The following is a 17689-nucleotide window of genomic DNA, read 5'->3' as shown; positions in this document are numbered from 1 at the left end:
ATACAGTATATCAGAAGAGGAGTTAAGAACCATTTTAAAAACTGACACAAGGGAGCACAGGAATGTGCAGTGCTGTTCTTCCACTAAAGGTGAATGCAATGTTTGAGGCATGCAAATATTATTTGAGGACGCCATTGTGATGTTCATTTACCATGTTGCGGTGTTCTGCTTTTAAACAACTGCAAAGATCCCCGGGTAGACGGGAGCAAAACTGCACACAATCGAAACCTCCCACGATTCGTCTTGTCTAACTGTCTGTGTGCAGCTCTCCTGGACTGAAGCTGTGAGCACAACTGTGGCGTCGCGCATGCGTCTGTTTCCTGACACAATCATCCATTTTGAATGCGTGTGTGTTGGGATAGACGCGTGCTGACGCTTATGTATGGGCACACCTTAAGTTCAGAGGAGCCAATCAGCGCATCGTTATCGCCGACATGCCCTGCTCAGCCAGGGTCTCCAGTTAGTCAAACATTATACAACACACAGTCGCGCTGCTGCGGTCCTCTGCAATACATCTGTTAGTGCACGCAAAGAATAAAACGGATAATTTTAACAAGCGATCGCGGTAATGCGCAGATTATAGTCCACAAATATAAAATGTATAACGTAAAAATCACTTTATAATTTATTATTTTATACAATTTGCCGAGGGTCCGGACAGAGGAGGTCCGGACAGAGGAGGTCGGCGGTCCGGTCGTGGATCGCGGTCCGCCAGTTGAGGAAGGCTGATCTACACTGTCCAGCATTAAAGTAAAATTTACTATAGTGTTAGAGACACAGCAAGAAAATATGGTGTGGACTGTGCATGAAAATGACACTATTGAGTGTTTGGATTAACACTGATGAATGTTCTCCCCATGAGTTAGTTACACCTTACCGTGGGGGATTTGTTTGCGTCTCCCAATGACCCTAAGAGCTATGTTGTCAGGGGCTTTAGGTCATAACGAACACCATGTTCAAACATAAGGGTGCCCATATGTACACTTTGCACCAGGACACCCAAGGCTGCAGTTCAATGATTGACTTTGTAGTCGAATGGTTGCATTTGCAGCCGCATGTTTTGGCTACTCAGGTGAAAAGAGGGGCGCAGCTGTCAAACTATCACCACCTGGTGGTGTGTTGGATCTGATGGTGGGGGAAGATTCTAGTCTGACCTGGCAGACCCAAGCGTATTGTGAGGGTTTGCTGGGAACCCCTGGCAGAATACCCTGTCAGAACTCCCACTTTGGCAGAATTTTGTCCATGTCCCGGTGGATTCAGGGGACATTAAATCTGAGGGGACCATGTTTCATGCCTCCAGTGTTGAGGCGGCTGACCAGAGCTGTGGCTGGAAGGCAGTCGGTACTTGTTGTCTTGGCAATTCCCGAATCCACTTGTGGTCACAGGTGGTAACGGACGCTGTCAAGCTGAAGAAAGAGTCCTAGCGGGCCTTTTTGGCATGTGGGACTCCTGAGGCAGCTGACAAGTACTGGCTGGCCAAGCGGAACGCAGCTTCAGTGATTGCTGAAGCAAAAACCCGGGCGTGGGAGGTGTTTGGAGAGGCCAAGGAAAACAGCTTCTGGATGGCTTCATGGGACTTCTGGTCCACTATCCGGCATCTCAGGAGGGGGAAGCAGTGCACCATTAACACTAGAGAGGAGATGGGGCGCTGCTGATTTTGATACTTTTAAGACCTCCTCAATTCTACCGACATGCTTTCCATTGAGGTCACAGAGCCTGGAGATCCTGAGGTGGACTCTCCTATCTCTGGAGCTGAAGTAACTGAGGTGGCCAAAAAGCTTCTTGGTGGCAAAACCCCACGGTTGGATGAGATCCGGCCATAGTTCCTCAAGGCCCTGGATGTTGTTGGGCTGTCCTGTTGAGACACCTCGAACACATCGCATGGACATCATAGACAGTGCCTCTGGATTGGCATACTGGTGGTCCCTTTTATCAAGAAGGGCGACCAGAGAAATCACACTCCGCAGCCTCCCTGGTAAGGTCTATTCAGGGATGCTGGAAAGGAGGGTCTGTCATGAGCAGTATTGTGTTCATCAACGATGACGATGACGAAATTATTTAGTTACGAAGACGAGCTAAATGTGGCTCTTTGATGACTAAAATATGATGTGACGTACATGAGTTTCCATCGATGAGACGAGACTGGATGAATTTTTTTGTGTGTAGTCTGTTAGACATTCAAAATGCATGACATCTCTTTCTATTGAGCATGTACTGTAATCTGTCTGTCAAAATATTAGCAATGTTGCTGCAAGCTATCCTTGTTTGGGGACACCCACCAGGACACACACACACACACACACACACACACCCGCCCCACACACACACACGCACACGCACACACACACACACACACACACACACACACACACACACACTAGCACAACACAACCGGGCGGTAATGGTAAATGTGGCCATAAACTAGGTGGTGAGAACAATATGAATCTCAATCGGCTTCTGAAAGCTGACCACGCTGAGATTATTTCACAGGTAAGTCACAACTAGTCCTGTTGACATGTCATACTGTAAATGTATACATTTGGTAGCGTTCAATGGTACATGACAGTCGGCTTGTGAACAATTTCATTGTAAGCTTAAAGTTTTCCACCTAACTCCTGTCTTAACTGGGCTAATTGAAGGCTTAACTTTTTTTGGGTGCGCTTACATCATCGTGAATGTCATGTGGTTTTCGTCACGGCAGTGGAACAGTGGACCAGTTCTACACTCTTAACAGGGTCCTCGAAGGTACATGGGAGCTCACCTAACCAGTCTATGTGTTTTTTGGAGTTAGAGAAGGCGTTCGACCGTGTCCCTCGCGGAGTTCTGTCGGGTTACCTCGGGAGTATGGCGTACCAAGCCTCTGACACAGGCTATTCAGTCCCGGAGCACCAATGTCAGAGTTTGGCCTGCATTGCCGGCAGTAAATCTGATCTATTTTCACTGAGTGTTGGACTCCGCCAAGGCAGCCCTTTATCACTGATTCTGTTCACAACCTGTATGTACATAATTTCTAGGCACAGCTGAGGAAGTGCGCAGGTCCACTTTTGTGGCTTCAGTATTGCACAAAAACAATCAGGTGTTAGTCCACTTACTGTGAGCAGAAGACATTTGTTCTCCTTATTTGCTCCACAGCAGCCCAAGAGTGCCAGCAGCACCAGTAAGGCTCCAATGGCAATACAAAAATATCCCACATTGACATGATGCATGCCTTGGCTGGAGAAAGGTCCCAGGATCTGAAGATAGGAGAGCCCATCTACATTTGCCCAGATTCCCATTGCCAGTAGGGTCAGGCCACCCATCTGCAAGAAAATATGTTCAAAATTCAGACAAAGAGATTTGAGCATTTAGTACATGTGCAAATCGGTGCCATCGGGTGGAATCCTCTTATCTTCCAATGCGTCATTTTTATAGAAACTGATTTTTTTTTTTTAAGCAATAAACTTTGCATAATCAAAAAAAGCAAAGCATTTTCCACGGCAATTGTGACCAAAATATGAAATTACAAAAGGTTTCCGCCCGATGGTCGGCTGGTTAGCATGTTAGCATCACAGTGCTGAGGCTGTGGGTTCGAATCAAGTCCCGGCCTTCCTGTGTGGAGTTTGAATACTCTGCGTGGGTTTTGTCCGGGTATTCAGGTTTCCTCCCACATTGCAAAAACATGCCTGGTAGGTTAATTGAATGCTCCAAATTATCCCCGAGGTGTGAATGTGAGCTTGAATGGTTGTTTGCCTATGTATGACCTGTGATTGGCCGGCAAGCAGTTCAGGGTGTACCCAGAATACTGCCTGAAGAAGGCTGGTATAGGCTCCAGCATGCCCGCAACCCTCTTGAGGATAGCTCAGATAATGGATGGATGGAGGGATGGTCACTATTGAAACCTGATGTCAATGTTCAACAGAAGTTTTATTCTCATGCATAAACCTGGATCTAATATGGGACAATTTAACTGTTCAATGGAAGAGCTATTTTGATTATTGAATAATTTGATTAATGCCTTAATGCAGAAAAGTACTGTCAATTTTAATTGTGTTGTATTCCCGTATAGCTCTCTTGAGTTCCCATTCCGCACTGGCAATGTTCGTTCCGTTTTCCAAACGTAGCCCTTCAGCCTGGCCCATTCTTGCAATGAATTGACGTAAGGCAGGGGTGTCAAATTCATTTTTGTTGTGGGCCACTTTGGAGTTAGTCTACCATTGCAAGAGTGACATCACAAAATAATTGGTTCATCGCAATATTACTTCTCCACCACTAGTTTTGAGATCAGTCAACTATAATAGTATGTTCAGTTATTGTTTAAGTGAGTGTAAACAGGGTAATAAAATTATTGCAAAATATAAACGCTATTTATTACACATGACAATTTGACATTTTGGTACATATTTTAGCAAAGATCATGTAAGTTGACACATGATTTTTTTCGCTGACCACATAAAATGAGGTGGCAGGCCGGATCTGATTCCTGAGCCTGAGTTTTTGACACCTGTGACATAAGTCGTTAAAGAGTCTGTACCCAAGACAACCAACACTTCTATATGAACCGCTCGAATGGCAAAGCAAGTGAAAATGACCCCATCTATAACTTTTTAGTGTTCCTCTGCCATGCTTGATTTCGAAGGTAACAAAGAACTTAACCTTAGTTCTGCTGAAGGGTGATTTATCTGGCGATTTATCTGGCAATACTACTAATACTGTGACAGGTCGGTCATCTGTTGTTGTTCAGCAGCTGCAGGCGCTGGCAAAACACACATTTGAAAAGTACCTTTCTGATTGTCGTATTTGCCTCTCAGATCCATAATTTTTGATGAATCTTAGAAAACCATGGTTGCACCCACTCTGACCTACTTCATTGTATATTTCTTCAATAATCAGTTCTGACACTCGAAGGTCTTTCACCGAGAGTACTGTTTTTTTCTTCCTCTGTCATGGCAGAGCTCCTTAGCCTCCCTCTGACTCTCAGGATTCTATCTGAAATGACTGGATTGAGTTATATATGCGACTGCTCTCTTTCATAGGCTCACCATTTCATGGAACTTTTGTCTTCGGCAGTAGCTCTTGTTCAGCTTCTTTCATGTAATCCACTGTGACTCGCATCCTTTGGGGTAGTTTTATAGTTTATCACCAGTTCGTGAAGCTGCCATCTGTGATGTTCACTAGCAGTCGCTCCAATGTTCGCAATAATCTCCCTTCTTTTTCTTGCCAGACAAAGCAATGTGCTCTTTATTTTGCAGATTCAATCAACTGCCCCTTTGAGTTGTGCCCATGAAGAGAAGTGTTGCGTCAAATGACGTTTGCGTGCCCTGCCACTGCAAGAGCAATAACTGTGTCTTTTTCAACTCAACTGTATTTATAGAGCACTATAAAACAGCCACCCCTGTATACAAAGTGCTGTACATGGAGCAAATATCATATATACAACAATAAACAATAAAACAAAACATTAGTAACGAAGACAGTACAAAGCACAAAACAGTAAAATTAAGATCAAGTTTGAGTCATGCTGAGTCTAAAGCCAAAGAATACAAATGACTTTTGCGACCAGTTTTAAAGATGGGCAGCGAGTGGGCTTGCCAAATGTTCAGTGGGAGGTCATTCCAAAGAGAGGGACCAGCAACGGAAAAGGCTTGGTCCCCTCTGAGCCTCTGCTTAATTCATGGTACCTCTAATAATGTCTGGTCCTCAAACTTGAGGCACCAGGCAGGTGTGTAGGGGCGGAGGAGCTCAGAGAGGTCAGGTGGAGCGAGGCCATTTAAAGATTTGAAAACAAATAATAGAACTCAGTGAAGGGATGCCAGGGTATGAATTATATGCTCCCTCTTACAAGTACCAGTCAAGAGGCGAGCAGCAGCATTCTGGACCAGCTGGAGACGTTTAATGGAGGATTGGCTGACTCCAAAGCAAAGTGCATTACAGTCGTCCAGCCGGGATGTGACGAAGGCATGAATTACTGTTTCAAAGAGCTCATGCAAAAGGAGATGTTTTACTTTAGCCAGCGAAAGATGAAAGAAGCTGCATTTAACAGTGGCACCAATTTGGCGGTCCAGTTTCAAATCACTGTCCAGTTTAAGACCCAAGTTTGAGACTGTTGACTTAAAATATGAAGCCAGGGGGCCCAGGTCTCCAGAATGGGATGTACAAGGGCCACTGGGACCGAAAACTTCTCTCTTCTTTTCATTGAAATCCAAGAAATATAGAGCCATCCAGGTTTTATTTCCTCCACACAGGATACAAGTGGCCTTAATGAGAAAGTGTCTTTTTTGCTCAGTGGGACATAGATCTGACAGTCATCCGCATAGCAGTGAAAGGAAATACCATGTTTCCTTAAGATGGAACCCAATGAGAGCAGATACAGTGAGAAAAGCAGAGGCCCCATAATTGAGCCCTGTGGATCACCACTTGACAGTGGGGCAGTACGTGACTCAGAGCAGCCAAGGCTAATACAAAAGGTTCTGTCAGTTAATTAGGTCCTAAACCACTAAAGAGCGCTACCGCCAATGCCTACAAAGTGCTGCAAACGAGTCAACAGACTACTGTGATCCAATGTGTCAAATGCTGCAGTTAAATCCAATAAAACCAGACACACAGTTTCCAGTGTCATTGGCCAGGAGGATGTCATTAGAAACGTGTAACAGGGATGACTCTGCTTTGCATCGTCTTGAAACCTGACTGGAAGAAGTCCTTCAAGATATTATGTTCATCCTAGAACAATTTTAATTGCATGTGCACCACTTTTTCCAGAATTTTTTAAATGAAAATGCGTTTGGAAATGGGCCTGAAATTTGACACTACATCTTGATCAAGGCCAGGTTTCTTGATCAGGGGTTGCACCACAGCATGTTTAAACTGTTGTGAAACTATACCAGAAGAGAGACTGATGTTGATATTAGCTAAGACCGATGTACCAATACTGGGAGAACCTCCTTAAAGAAATGCGGAGGAAGAGAGTCACAAGGGGAGTCAGATGGCTTAGTCTAGCAGACCACATCCTCCAAAAACATCAAGGACACAGCTTCAAAAGAATTTAACACAGGTGAACACGGAAAAAGGACAGAGGGGTCAAATGTGGTATTTGAAACAAGTCCTAGCTGTAGAAACCTCAGGGTCTGCAGCTCTTAGGTTGATTAGGTGTTCAGGAGGATCAAGCCAGCACTTAATTAACTCTTGGAAGAACTCTGGTCCAAAGATCAAGGCTCAATTTTGCAACAAATACTCCAACTTCTTCTGTCCTCTTGAGAAACAATCCTCAGTGTTTTAATGTGTTAACGTGCCTCCACTGTGTGACTGTGGATATCGTCACGATTTCAGAAACCTTTTGGTGACCGATGTGCAGAATGTTGTCGTTTCATTGTTGAAGTACAAGAACACAGCCATGCTATCTGTACAAAACACAGAGTCCTTAAGCTGTATCGGTAATTTCCTCCTTAACTTTCTGTCAATGTACTGGGCCAAGGATGCTGCAATTAATTCCAAACATGGGATGGAGCTAGGCTTGAGTGGGGTCACCCTGACTTTTCTAATGATCAAGGTACAATATACTTGACTGGGGCTATAACATTGTACTAATTCACTGTGTTGTAGCTCTACTCACTAGCATCAGAGAATTAATGGAGCTGAGCAAAGACAGGCTCTTCAAAAATGCACTAGCTTGAAACGTATGTCCATTTCAAGCAATGAGCAGTTTCAGTCCATACCAGAACATCAAGAATAACTGCACAGTTCACCTAAGATCTGTTCTGCAGGTAGACCCACTGATATCAGCATCCACAGTGGGTCGTAAACGAAACTCACCATGGAAAGATTAGAGGGGTTTAAATATATCTACTTTTTGTTTTTTCTCATTCAAAATTTATTTGATCTGGAATGCGCAGATAGAATTGCCAAAAAAAAGGGAATCTGAAGCACCAGGGATATGTCTCTGCACTTAACATGCTACAAAAATGCATCCCTGCCTCCCTGTGTCAGGTCTCCCACTAAGATAGGCAGTGATTTCCTTTTTACAAACTCACTCTTGTATGTTATTTATTTTTCTGTTTTGTTTGTGTTAGGGTCTGTTATGGTTGTTGCTAATCATGGCATGCACATGTGCATGCCAGAGTGCGCGAGTGTATGTGTGGGAATAGGTTGAACATGTGAGGTTGGCTCCTAGAAAAGTAGATGTTCACTCAAAAAAGTTGGGACGGCCCTGTTCTAAAGTGTTGTCTGCAGAATTGACATGATAATATAAAATTAAAGTGGATGTATTGGTTCAAAAATGGCTCCAGCACAAAGTGCAGCAGAGATGCAGTGTCACTATCGAGTGAGGTGAGATGCTGATCTGAAAAGAAGGGAAGAGTATCTCAGGAAAGTGAGTGGAAAATGGCAGAAAGACAGGGAAATGGGGAAAAATGAATTGGGGACGTGGAGATATGTTTAAGAACATAAGGGACAGTTGGAAAGTTAGCACATGTCAGATAAACTGCCCTTCAAGTATCTGCCTAAATTAAGCATACCGCCAACAACATCTGGAATGTAATATGTTCCCAGAGATAACACAGCAGTTTAAAATTGTCCATTGTCTATGAACAATTTTGTATAGTTCTAATAGGTTCCACAAGAATGGTGCCTCACTGATTAATTAATTATTTTGTGTAATGTTAATGTGTCTAACAAAAACAGCGTTGGAACTCACTGTGTCACTGTTGATATTTCCACCCTGTTAGTCATTTAAAAAAGGGGAAAAAGGGGGGGAAACCCATACCAGCTTCATTAAATATGTTGTATGATATTATGTTAATTGGAAGGAAGATCTGGAAGAGGTAAACACTATTCTCATGTATTTTGAGCAAATTTACTTTTGTTTCCCTTTTAGGAAAAAATGGTCCAAAATTGTGATGGTCATAAACACTGAACACATGTCCTACTTAACAATTCTCATTTCTTTATGATTCAAAAAAAGAAAGAAAGAAAACCTAACCTCATGGAGAAAAAAACTTAACATAATTAACACTTGGCAGTCCACACAAATATGTCCCTAACTGGGTGGAACTCTGTTGTAACAATGCACCCACAATTTAAATTATTTAAATGCTCAACATCTATCAATAAAAAATCCTGAAGATTTACCATTTCATTTACCTGATATAATTATAAAACACAAAAAAATGTTATTCTCAAGAAATTACAGTACTTTACATTTTTGGAACCCGTTTTTGTTCGACTGATTCATTTATTTCTTGTTACCTTTAGTTGTTGTTTTGCTGTTTTGTTGTTGCTTTATTGTTTTGTGTTCTTAATCACCTACTTTATTTGTGAGTGTCTGTTCTAAACATTGTCACATGGTGAATACCCTCAAAAATGTGGTCATATCTCAGAAGAGATTACTCCCAATAATAAACAACATTAAACTGAAGATGTGGGTGTCGATGTAATGAGCTGAACATTGCCAAAGCCATGACAGATGAGGAAAAGCATTACTGCATTTTGTCCTCTAAAATACACAATAATATATAACATGGCATTGAAAGGGGAATGAAAGATAATTTAATGTAAATAAAACATACTGAGCGCTGCCACGGAAAACGAAAAATCTACAAGGAATGGATCCCATTTTAAAAATGTTTGCCACAAGATGGTTACAGTGTACTATAGTGACATTTATCCTTTATTTGACCTGAACACAAAAAATAGCAAATTGGTGAGTTTTTCAGAAAATAACAAATGAGGTTTGCCCCCAAAATTAGCAAATAGGTGAATTAGCAAATGACATAAATACAGGGGAACACTGTACTTCAAGAAAACTGAACAGCCTGATCGTATGCTTGTAATAAAACAAACATAATGTACTCACCAAGAGCAGCAAGTTAAAGAGGACCATCATCACTTCAGTTGGCAGGGCTGGGTTGAAAGAGTGGGTGAACAGTGAGAGTGTAAAATCACTGAGTACCTTGAAGCGTAATGCAAATGACATTAAAAAAGAGTCGCAGCACACACACACTCGCCCACACATTTCCACACACAACATGGAGAGGAGCAGGACTCTCAATCTTAGCCAATTAGTCCAGCCTCCATCCATCCATCCATCCATCCATTTTCGAATCAGCTCATCCAATCGAAGTCCAGCCTACATACAATTGTAATTAATCAGAAAATACAATACAATATGTAGTACTGTAAAATCCTGTGGAAAAAAACTTATTTGTTTTACAAGTCAGTTCGCTTAAATTGAGGGTGGGTATTAAACATGGGCTTAGTAAAAAAACATTTTTAATCACATTGTATAGATGTTTACCAATACCTAGCCAGCACCTTCGGGTTGTAAAGTATAATCAATAACTTTGTCAGGGTGGTAAACGAAAATAGCTTGTCTAAAAAAAAAAATGACAAAATCACCAATTCATGACAAAATACAAACCGAGAACAACTTACCAAAACCAGAATGACTTAAACTAGAAAACGGAAAGCAGAAAACGACAAATGGGAAAAAATGGAGCAAGATCAGAAACGTCTAGAACAGATGTGGCCAACCTGCGGGCCACGAGCCGCATTCGGCTCTTTGGCTGGTTCAATATTCATTGTTGAAAATGACTGGCCTGTGGTTTTAGTACCAGAGGAGTCAATATCTGTCATGATCATGTTGGTGTGTGACATTTACAATAAATCTGGCTGAGCAGAGGTGTGTGTGTGTGTGTGTGTGTGTGTGTGTGTGTGTGTGTGTGTGTGTGTGTGTGTCACAAAGACCTGATAGGACTTCTTCAGCTTGACGGCATCCCTTACTGTCGATGTCCACCACCGAGTTGGAGGTTGCCACCATGATTGGCACCTTACGACCACAACTCCGATTAGCCACCTCAACAATCGAGCCGCAAAACACGGTACACTCGGACTCAATGTCCCCCCCCTTCCCCGGGACCTGGGAAAAGCTCTGCCGGAGTTTGGAGTTGGAACTCCTTCTGACGGAGATTCTTCCAGATGCTCCCAACAAACCGTCACAATACATTTAGGTCTGACAGGTTGGAGTGGCATCTTCCCCCATCATTGGAGCCACCTCACCACCATGTGGTGATCAGCACAAAAGTCCAAATGTAAAAAGTCTCCTCTTTCCACCAAGGGCATGTCAAACGCTACGTGATTCTGGTGGACCATCAGGGACGTAGCTGCCAGCTGCCCATGAATCACCATCCCTGCATCCGTCATATATTGGTCAGCATCTGCTGATTATAATGAAGATAATTTATGCAATTTGCATTTTTGTTAGGCCCATACAAAGAAATAGAAACGGGTCCCAACCTGATCTGCTAATTCAGGGGTGAGCAAACTTTTTGGCTATGGGCCACATTGACTTTGAAAATTTGACAGATGGGCCGGAGCCATATAAAGAAACTGCATTTGTTGACAGTCCATGTCAAACATCAACAGAACAAAAGCATTAAAGTATTAACATACTTTTTTAATGAGAACAGTGTTGTTGATCACCCATTTTAGCCAGTGCATTTCTGCAGATGGGTTGTGATATGCCCAGTAGAGGTAGAGCGATGCAGTAAGTATTTTCTAGTACGGAATCAAATTTGCGGTGTCCAATCTTTCCTTATCACTTAATTTCCTTATGTGGGAACCGACTATGGTAGATGTCCTGTATGAACATCATTACCTTCTTCATTTGATTGCCATGACCTACAGGACATTATATGGAAATGAATGAAATTAAAAACTTTCGCAGTTCCAGTAAAACTCACTGCAAAAAAAAAAATCACTTACATGTCGCCGTATTGGATCCGATGATAGAAATTAGCGGTGTGGACGCAGTTATTCCGTCGTATCGAGCGGGAGTTACTTGAGTTGGCGCTACTACGGGCTTTTGTGTGGCTTCCGGGTTCCGGAGCCTCCGTTGTTATGAATCGATCGTTAATGTAATATAGTAGTAGAAAGTTTAATGCAGAGGTCCATAGGTGATAGATAAGGTCTCTCCCTCTGTCTCTCCTCCTCTCTCTGCCTCTCGCCCTCCCTCCCTCTGCTCTGACACTTCAAGTCACTGTGCCACTTGGTATTGATATGGATGTCATTACAAGTCTGAATGAAATGAATGCAATCATAAACATTGAACCTTAATTGTGTAGCAACCTTCGGTGGGCCGGATTAAAAAGACCAACGGACAAAGCATGAAGGAGAGCTGTCAATTCCTTATAGTTGGCAACTTAATTTCGGCGCTGACCCGTAAATCTAAAAAATGACAGCATGTTACGGACAGTGCATGGTTTAGGGTGGGACAATATGGATGCGTGGTGTGAGGGTGAAAACAGCCGTACCAAAAAGGAGTGACAACATTGCAGTTTGAACCGAGAGACCTTGAAGCCACAAGCATGCAAATGGCGCAACTGTCACTCGTTGGCCTCCAGGCATGACATGTCCGTTGTGGTGGCGAGCAGCAAGTCGTTGACACACAGTTTGTTTGTTTGTTTATTGAACCAATAAACAATTGACAGAAATTTCAGACGAAATAATGGGAAGTATAGAAAAACTTGAAAATACAAATGGTCATCATTTCGCGCAGTTTACATGTTCAAAGGAAGTACGAAGAAGTAAAAAAACAGTTCTAATCCTACCCCTTGTTCTTTTTGTATTTTAACTTGTTTAATATTCATATAATAATAGATCATTCATGTTGGATATCAGAATACGAAAAGGAAAAAAGTCACCATACAGACCTAATCAAGTTTACAAATGCATGTATACTTACTGGTACGTGTACTATACATATGCCTAAAACATACATAATGTACAGTGAAGGGATTTTTATTCACGGTATAGGCTTTCATATTGCTGTATAGCGGTTTTTCACAAAATACTTGCTTTTGTTTCAGTGCTGCCTTTCATGGTTATAGATGATTCGGGTAAAGGTTTGGAATGAGTGACTGCAAATAATGATGTTTTTCTGAGTGTAAATGAGAGACCGTTTGCATTTGAGTGTGATTGAGGAAGAAAGGGTGCCAAGTTGCCACGAGCAAGGGGGGACGCCAGCCGAACCTCTTGACTGGAGATCACAATCGGCACTTGAAAAGGCCCTCACAGCAGGACGGCCACTTCCTACAACAAAAGACGGCCAAATGTGGAAGACCATATCAATATCCACATCAAAGGGCGATTCACCATAGAAGGACAATTTACACCTAATCTGACAGATGCCGTTTATAACACCTGAACTGTCCCCGCAGACCACTTGTCTATGCCTGAACACACACACACACACACACACACACATACACACACACACACACACACACACACACACACACACACACACACACACACACACTCTTTGGGGAATGGTATTAAAGGTGGGTCAAGGGGAAGGCGTCTTTGTCACTCTGCCTTGCTACTCTCGCGGTTAGGAGAAGTTGATGACCCAGAGCTCTGTTTAGAATAATTGGCTTGATCTATGCTGTATTAGACTATTTGTTCACCGGTCCAGAATGCCGCTGCTCGCCTCTTGACTGGTACTTGTAAGAGGGAGCACATAACTCCTACTCTGGAATCCTTTCACTGGCTCCCTATACATTTTAGAGTTATTTTCAAGATCCTATTATTTGTTTTCAAATCTCTAAATGACCTCGCGCCACCTTACCTCTCTGAGCTCATCTGCCCTGAAGAGGAATAAGTATATTTTATGTGATGTTTTTGGTTTGTAGGAAGGTTAAGGCATGTACCAGGAGCGAGTGTTCCCTGAGAGAAAGGAGTGCATGTCCCTTGAGAATGGGGTGTGGGATTGCTTGAGCAAAACCTGATTATTTTGAGAGTCAGATGTGTATGACACCTATTATCGAAGAAGATAGGTGTTCGGTGGCGCCAGAGAGTTTGGGCCGGCCACCCTCCCCTCTGTGGCACACGAACATTTGAGCGTAGAAAAGGAATGGGGAGCTACACTCTGGTAGGGTCTGCTGCGGGTTACGTACGGGTGCCCAGCTGGTTGGATGTACAGTGCGTTACGATGAAAGTTTGATTGTACTTATTGCATTTAACCAACTTGTGATTGTATTGCTATGCTGATTCTTTGTGGCGGAATAAATGACGCTCATATTCTAGCAAAGTTCAGTGTCTTGTGTTCATTTCTGTGTGTCTATTCTCAACGATCCCGCTTGAGTAAATAACAAAATATTGGAGTAACAAAATATTGTAAAAGTGTTTCAAAACACGCCCCTACACACCTGCCCGGCGCCTCACTTCTGCGGACCAGACATTAGAGGTACCGAGAACTAAACTGAGGCTCAGAGGGGATCGAGCCTTTTCCGTTGCTGGTCCCTCTCTCTGGAATGACCTCCCACTGAACATTCGGCAAGCCTCCTCGCTACCCATGTTTAAAACCTGCCTCAAAACTGACTTGTATTCTCTGGCATTTGACTCAGCATGATTCAGATTTTTTATTGGTTTTGCTGTTCGGTGCTTTCTACCGTCTTTGTTACTGATTTGTTGCTTACTGTTGTATATGTTAGTTGCTCCATGTACAGCACTTTGTGTGCAGCGATGGGTGTTTGAAAGTGCTCTATAAATACAGTCAAACCTCGGTTTTCATCCATAATCCGTTCCAGAAGGCTGTTCGAAAACCGAAATTGTTCGAAAACCGAAACCACGCTTTTTAAAATAAAAATGTTGACTGAACACGTCTGCTCACAATGGAAAGCAACACGAGGAAGCGTCACTTCCTTGTCTACCCAAGGAAGCGTCACTTCCTCGTGTAAGGAAGGCGAGAGGAATCAAATGGTGCATTAAAGTGCGCCGAGTTTGTTCGAGAACCGAAATTTGTTCATCATCTGAGACATAAAAAATTACGACTCAATAGACGTGTACATGTGGTCATTCCTGAGCCCATCAACGAGCACCCTGGAAGTCCGCCAAGGTATTTGATTATTGGTCAAATAGTGTGGTGGAAATTCCGCCTTCAACAGGCACTACGTAAGCACACACAGGCACATTTACATATCACTATACTCTCATACTCATAATCAATATCCCATTACATTACACTCAATCTAACACATTTTAAAAATTACAACATTTAAGCAATTTACCAACTTAAAGCTGATTTTTTTTTGTTTGTTTTTTGTACTTTACATTTGAAGCTGTTTTCGAACATAGCAAACTATTCACACCTTTTCATGTCAGTTTCAAAATCAAATTCACGACTATTACAGAAACACACCTTTGCTTAATGTTTGTTCTTGTTTTGGATTTTTTTCATAGGGGCTAATACCCCTTAAATCAGAGCAACGCTCTCTAATTTCGAACAGATTCTGAGTATTGTGGCATAGCAACTTATTGTGGACTTTGTATGTTACTGTAATTGTGTCAATTTAAACTCAACCAGATCATAAATTTTTATAGTGTTTAAATTTGGCAGAGGATGTTTTGGTTCTGCATATTTAAATCGATTAAGACATAAAGAATGATGGCGCCGACACGTATGGCTGCCTCGGTTACGCGCTCCCTAGTATTATCCTTGTTTTTGTCATTTACGTTCGTTTTTGGAGACCCTGTGCGACTTATATGAGGGAAGAGTTGCTTATCATTAGGGAATCGACGCTCTGACTTTTTTCACCAGCACACGAAAACCCACAAGGTTTTTCAGAGTTAATAGCGAGCGGAGTGGCTGCGCTGTACGGAGCATGGAAACGCCGTCGGAGAAGGGGGAAGCGAGCCGGCGTGCTCGTCAAGCTACGTCAGCGTGGATTTCGAACCCCGCTCCCATCAATCCATCTTGCTCATCTCCGTTCTCTGCCAAACAAAATGGATGAACTTCTTCTCCTCACAAAGATCAACAAAACCTTTAAAACATCCTGCTGACCTGTGCTTCATTGAAACCTGGGCTCAGTGACCGCCACCCGGATTCCGCGCCGATCTACCCGGCTTACTCGAAGCCGATCGCGACACGGAGCTATCAGGAAAATCAAAAGGTGGTGGAATATGCTTCTATATCGACGAAGAATGGCGCATTGATGTCACGAAGCCCGACGCACACCGCAGCCCGGACCTGGAGTCGCTGTCTCTAAACTGCAAGCCATTCTACTCACCCCGTGAGTTCTCCTCCTTCAGACTTGTCAGTGTTTACATTGCACCACAGACTAACGCTAACACAGCGATACAAACACTAGCCGAACAAGTAAACAAACTCGAGCTAAATTATCCAGAGTCACCCCCCAGTCAGCAAAATTGGTCTGGCCCAGCTCTGGGGCAGACACAGCACGTACACTCGGCCCACATACCTCAATGAATGACGGTCCTGCAGTGGGCCACGTCTGGCATCCATGATGTGGGCCGCATTCGGCCCAGATCTGAGCCGCATTGTATAACCATATCTGGCCCTACGCTGGGCCAGAACAGGTTCTTGATATCAGCCTTAATTCAACCTTAACCTAGCCACATCTTTCATGAGCCATATTTGACCCACATTTAAAAAAAAGTCTCAAAAACAACTGTTATAAAAATATGTTTATTGTCATAATTTGTGAACCTCACATATAACTCCACATACACTGGAAAAATGCACATTTCTTTATTTAACAGTGAACACAAAGTCCAAATTGGGATGCAGCTTACTCTTGAACGGCATTTTTCTATGCATCAAATTGTTGCGCTCCTCATGCCCTCTTTTCTTCTCATGCTCTCCTTCCTGTCACCATCCCGATCAGGAGCCAGATGTAGCCATCTTTTGATTGTGACATCAATTTCCTGGTCTGAGGCCCAAGATGTTAGGCTGTTAGGTCTCACAGGGGCTGTAAGAACTGTAAGAAAACAAGGACGAACAGTGTGTTAGGAAAACAAACATTTGTACATGGAATGGACCAATGAATGGTCAGTAAAAATAACCCTTGAAATTTCTTATAATAAGAATCATCTTTATTGGCCAAGTATGTAGAACACACAAGGAATTTGTGTATAACACGCTGCATTAGTATCATAAACAAGGACATGACAAATAGGTATGGAAGGACATTTCGTAATGTAAGTGAACCGTAGTGTGGTGGTACCACCCAGTGACAACTGTGAGACAATGTGCAAAGTATCAAGCAAAGCTAAAGCGATCAGTGGGAGAATACAATACTATGACAGTTGTACAGTTGAAAAAATCATTGAACCATTTTAGAGTGACCAGCAGCAGTATTTGTTGTACAAGAAGAGTGACTATGTCAGTGACTGTTTAGGAAGTTAATGGCTAGAGGGAAGAAGCTGTTTAAGTGTCTGCTGGATTTGGTGCGCATGGATCTGTAGCGCCTGCCTGAGGGGAGCAGCTGGAAAAGGTGGTAGGCAGGGTGCGAGGGATCCAGAAGGATTTTCCGTGCCCTTGTTTTGATTCTTGCAGTGTGTAAGTCCTCAAGAGTGGGTAGGGCGGTGCCAATGATTTTTTCCGCTGTCCTAAGTGTCCGTTGAAGTCGGATTTTGTCCTTTTTTGTGGCAGCCCCAAACCAAACCGCAATGGAAGAACACAGGATTGATTCGATGACTGCCGTGTAGAACTGACGTAGCACCTCCTGTGGCAGGCCATGCTTCCTCAGCAGCCTCAGGAAGTACATCCTCTGCTGGGCCCTTTTCAGGATGGAGATGGCGTTGACTTCCCACTTCATGTCCTGGGAGACTGTGATTCCCAGGAACTTGAAGGTCTCGACGGTTGACAAAGGGCAGTTGGATAGTGTGAGGGACAACTGTGGTGAAGGATGTTTCCTGAAGT

The 17689-nt window shown here is 43.0% G+C and overlaps 1 protein-coding gene across 1 annotated transcript in view; it reads right to left on the bottom strand.

Annotated features, from left to right (window-relative positions):
- Nucleotides 1-9917, bottom strand: part of tspan1 (tetraspanin 1) — a 62420-nt gene extending 52503 nt beyond the window's left edge. The window contains exons 1-2 of the mRNA XM_019882643.1: nucleotides 9824-9917; nucleotides 3093-3299 (exon numbers count right to left, since the gene is read on the bottom strand). Coding sequence (XP_019738202.1) covers nucleotides 3093-3299; nucleotides 9824-9853 — 237 coding nt within the window. The 5' untranslated portion in view covers nucleotides 9854-9917. The remainder of the gene's footprint in view (nucleotides 1-3092; nucleotides 3300-9823) is intronic.
- Between the last annotated feature and the right edge of the window lie 7772 nt (nucleotides 9918-17689).

This window comes from Hippocampus comes, unplaced genomic scaffold (genome assembly GCF_001891065.2).
Source record: "Hippocampus comes isolate QL1 unplaced genomic scaffold, H_comes_QL1_v1.1 scaffold384, whole genome shotgun sequence".
Classification (NCBI taxonomy): domain Eukaryota; kingdom Metazoa; phylum Chordata; class Actinopteri; order Syngnathiformes; family Syngnathidae; genus Hippocampus; species Hippocampus comes.
The sequence above is the reverse complement of the archived record's forward strand: the minus strand, read 5'-3'. Positions and strand labels throughout refer to the sequence as shown.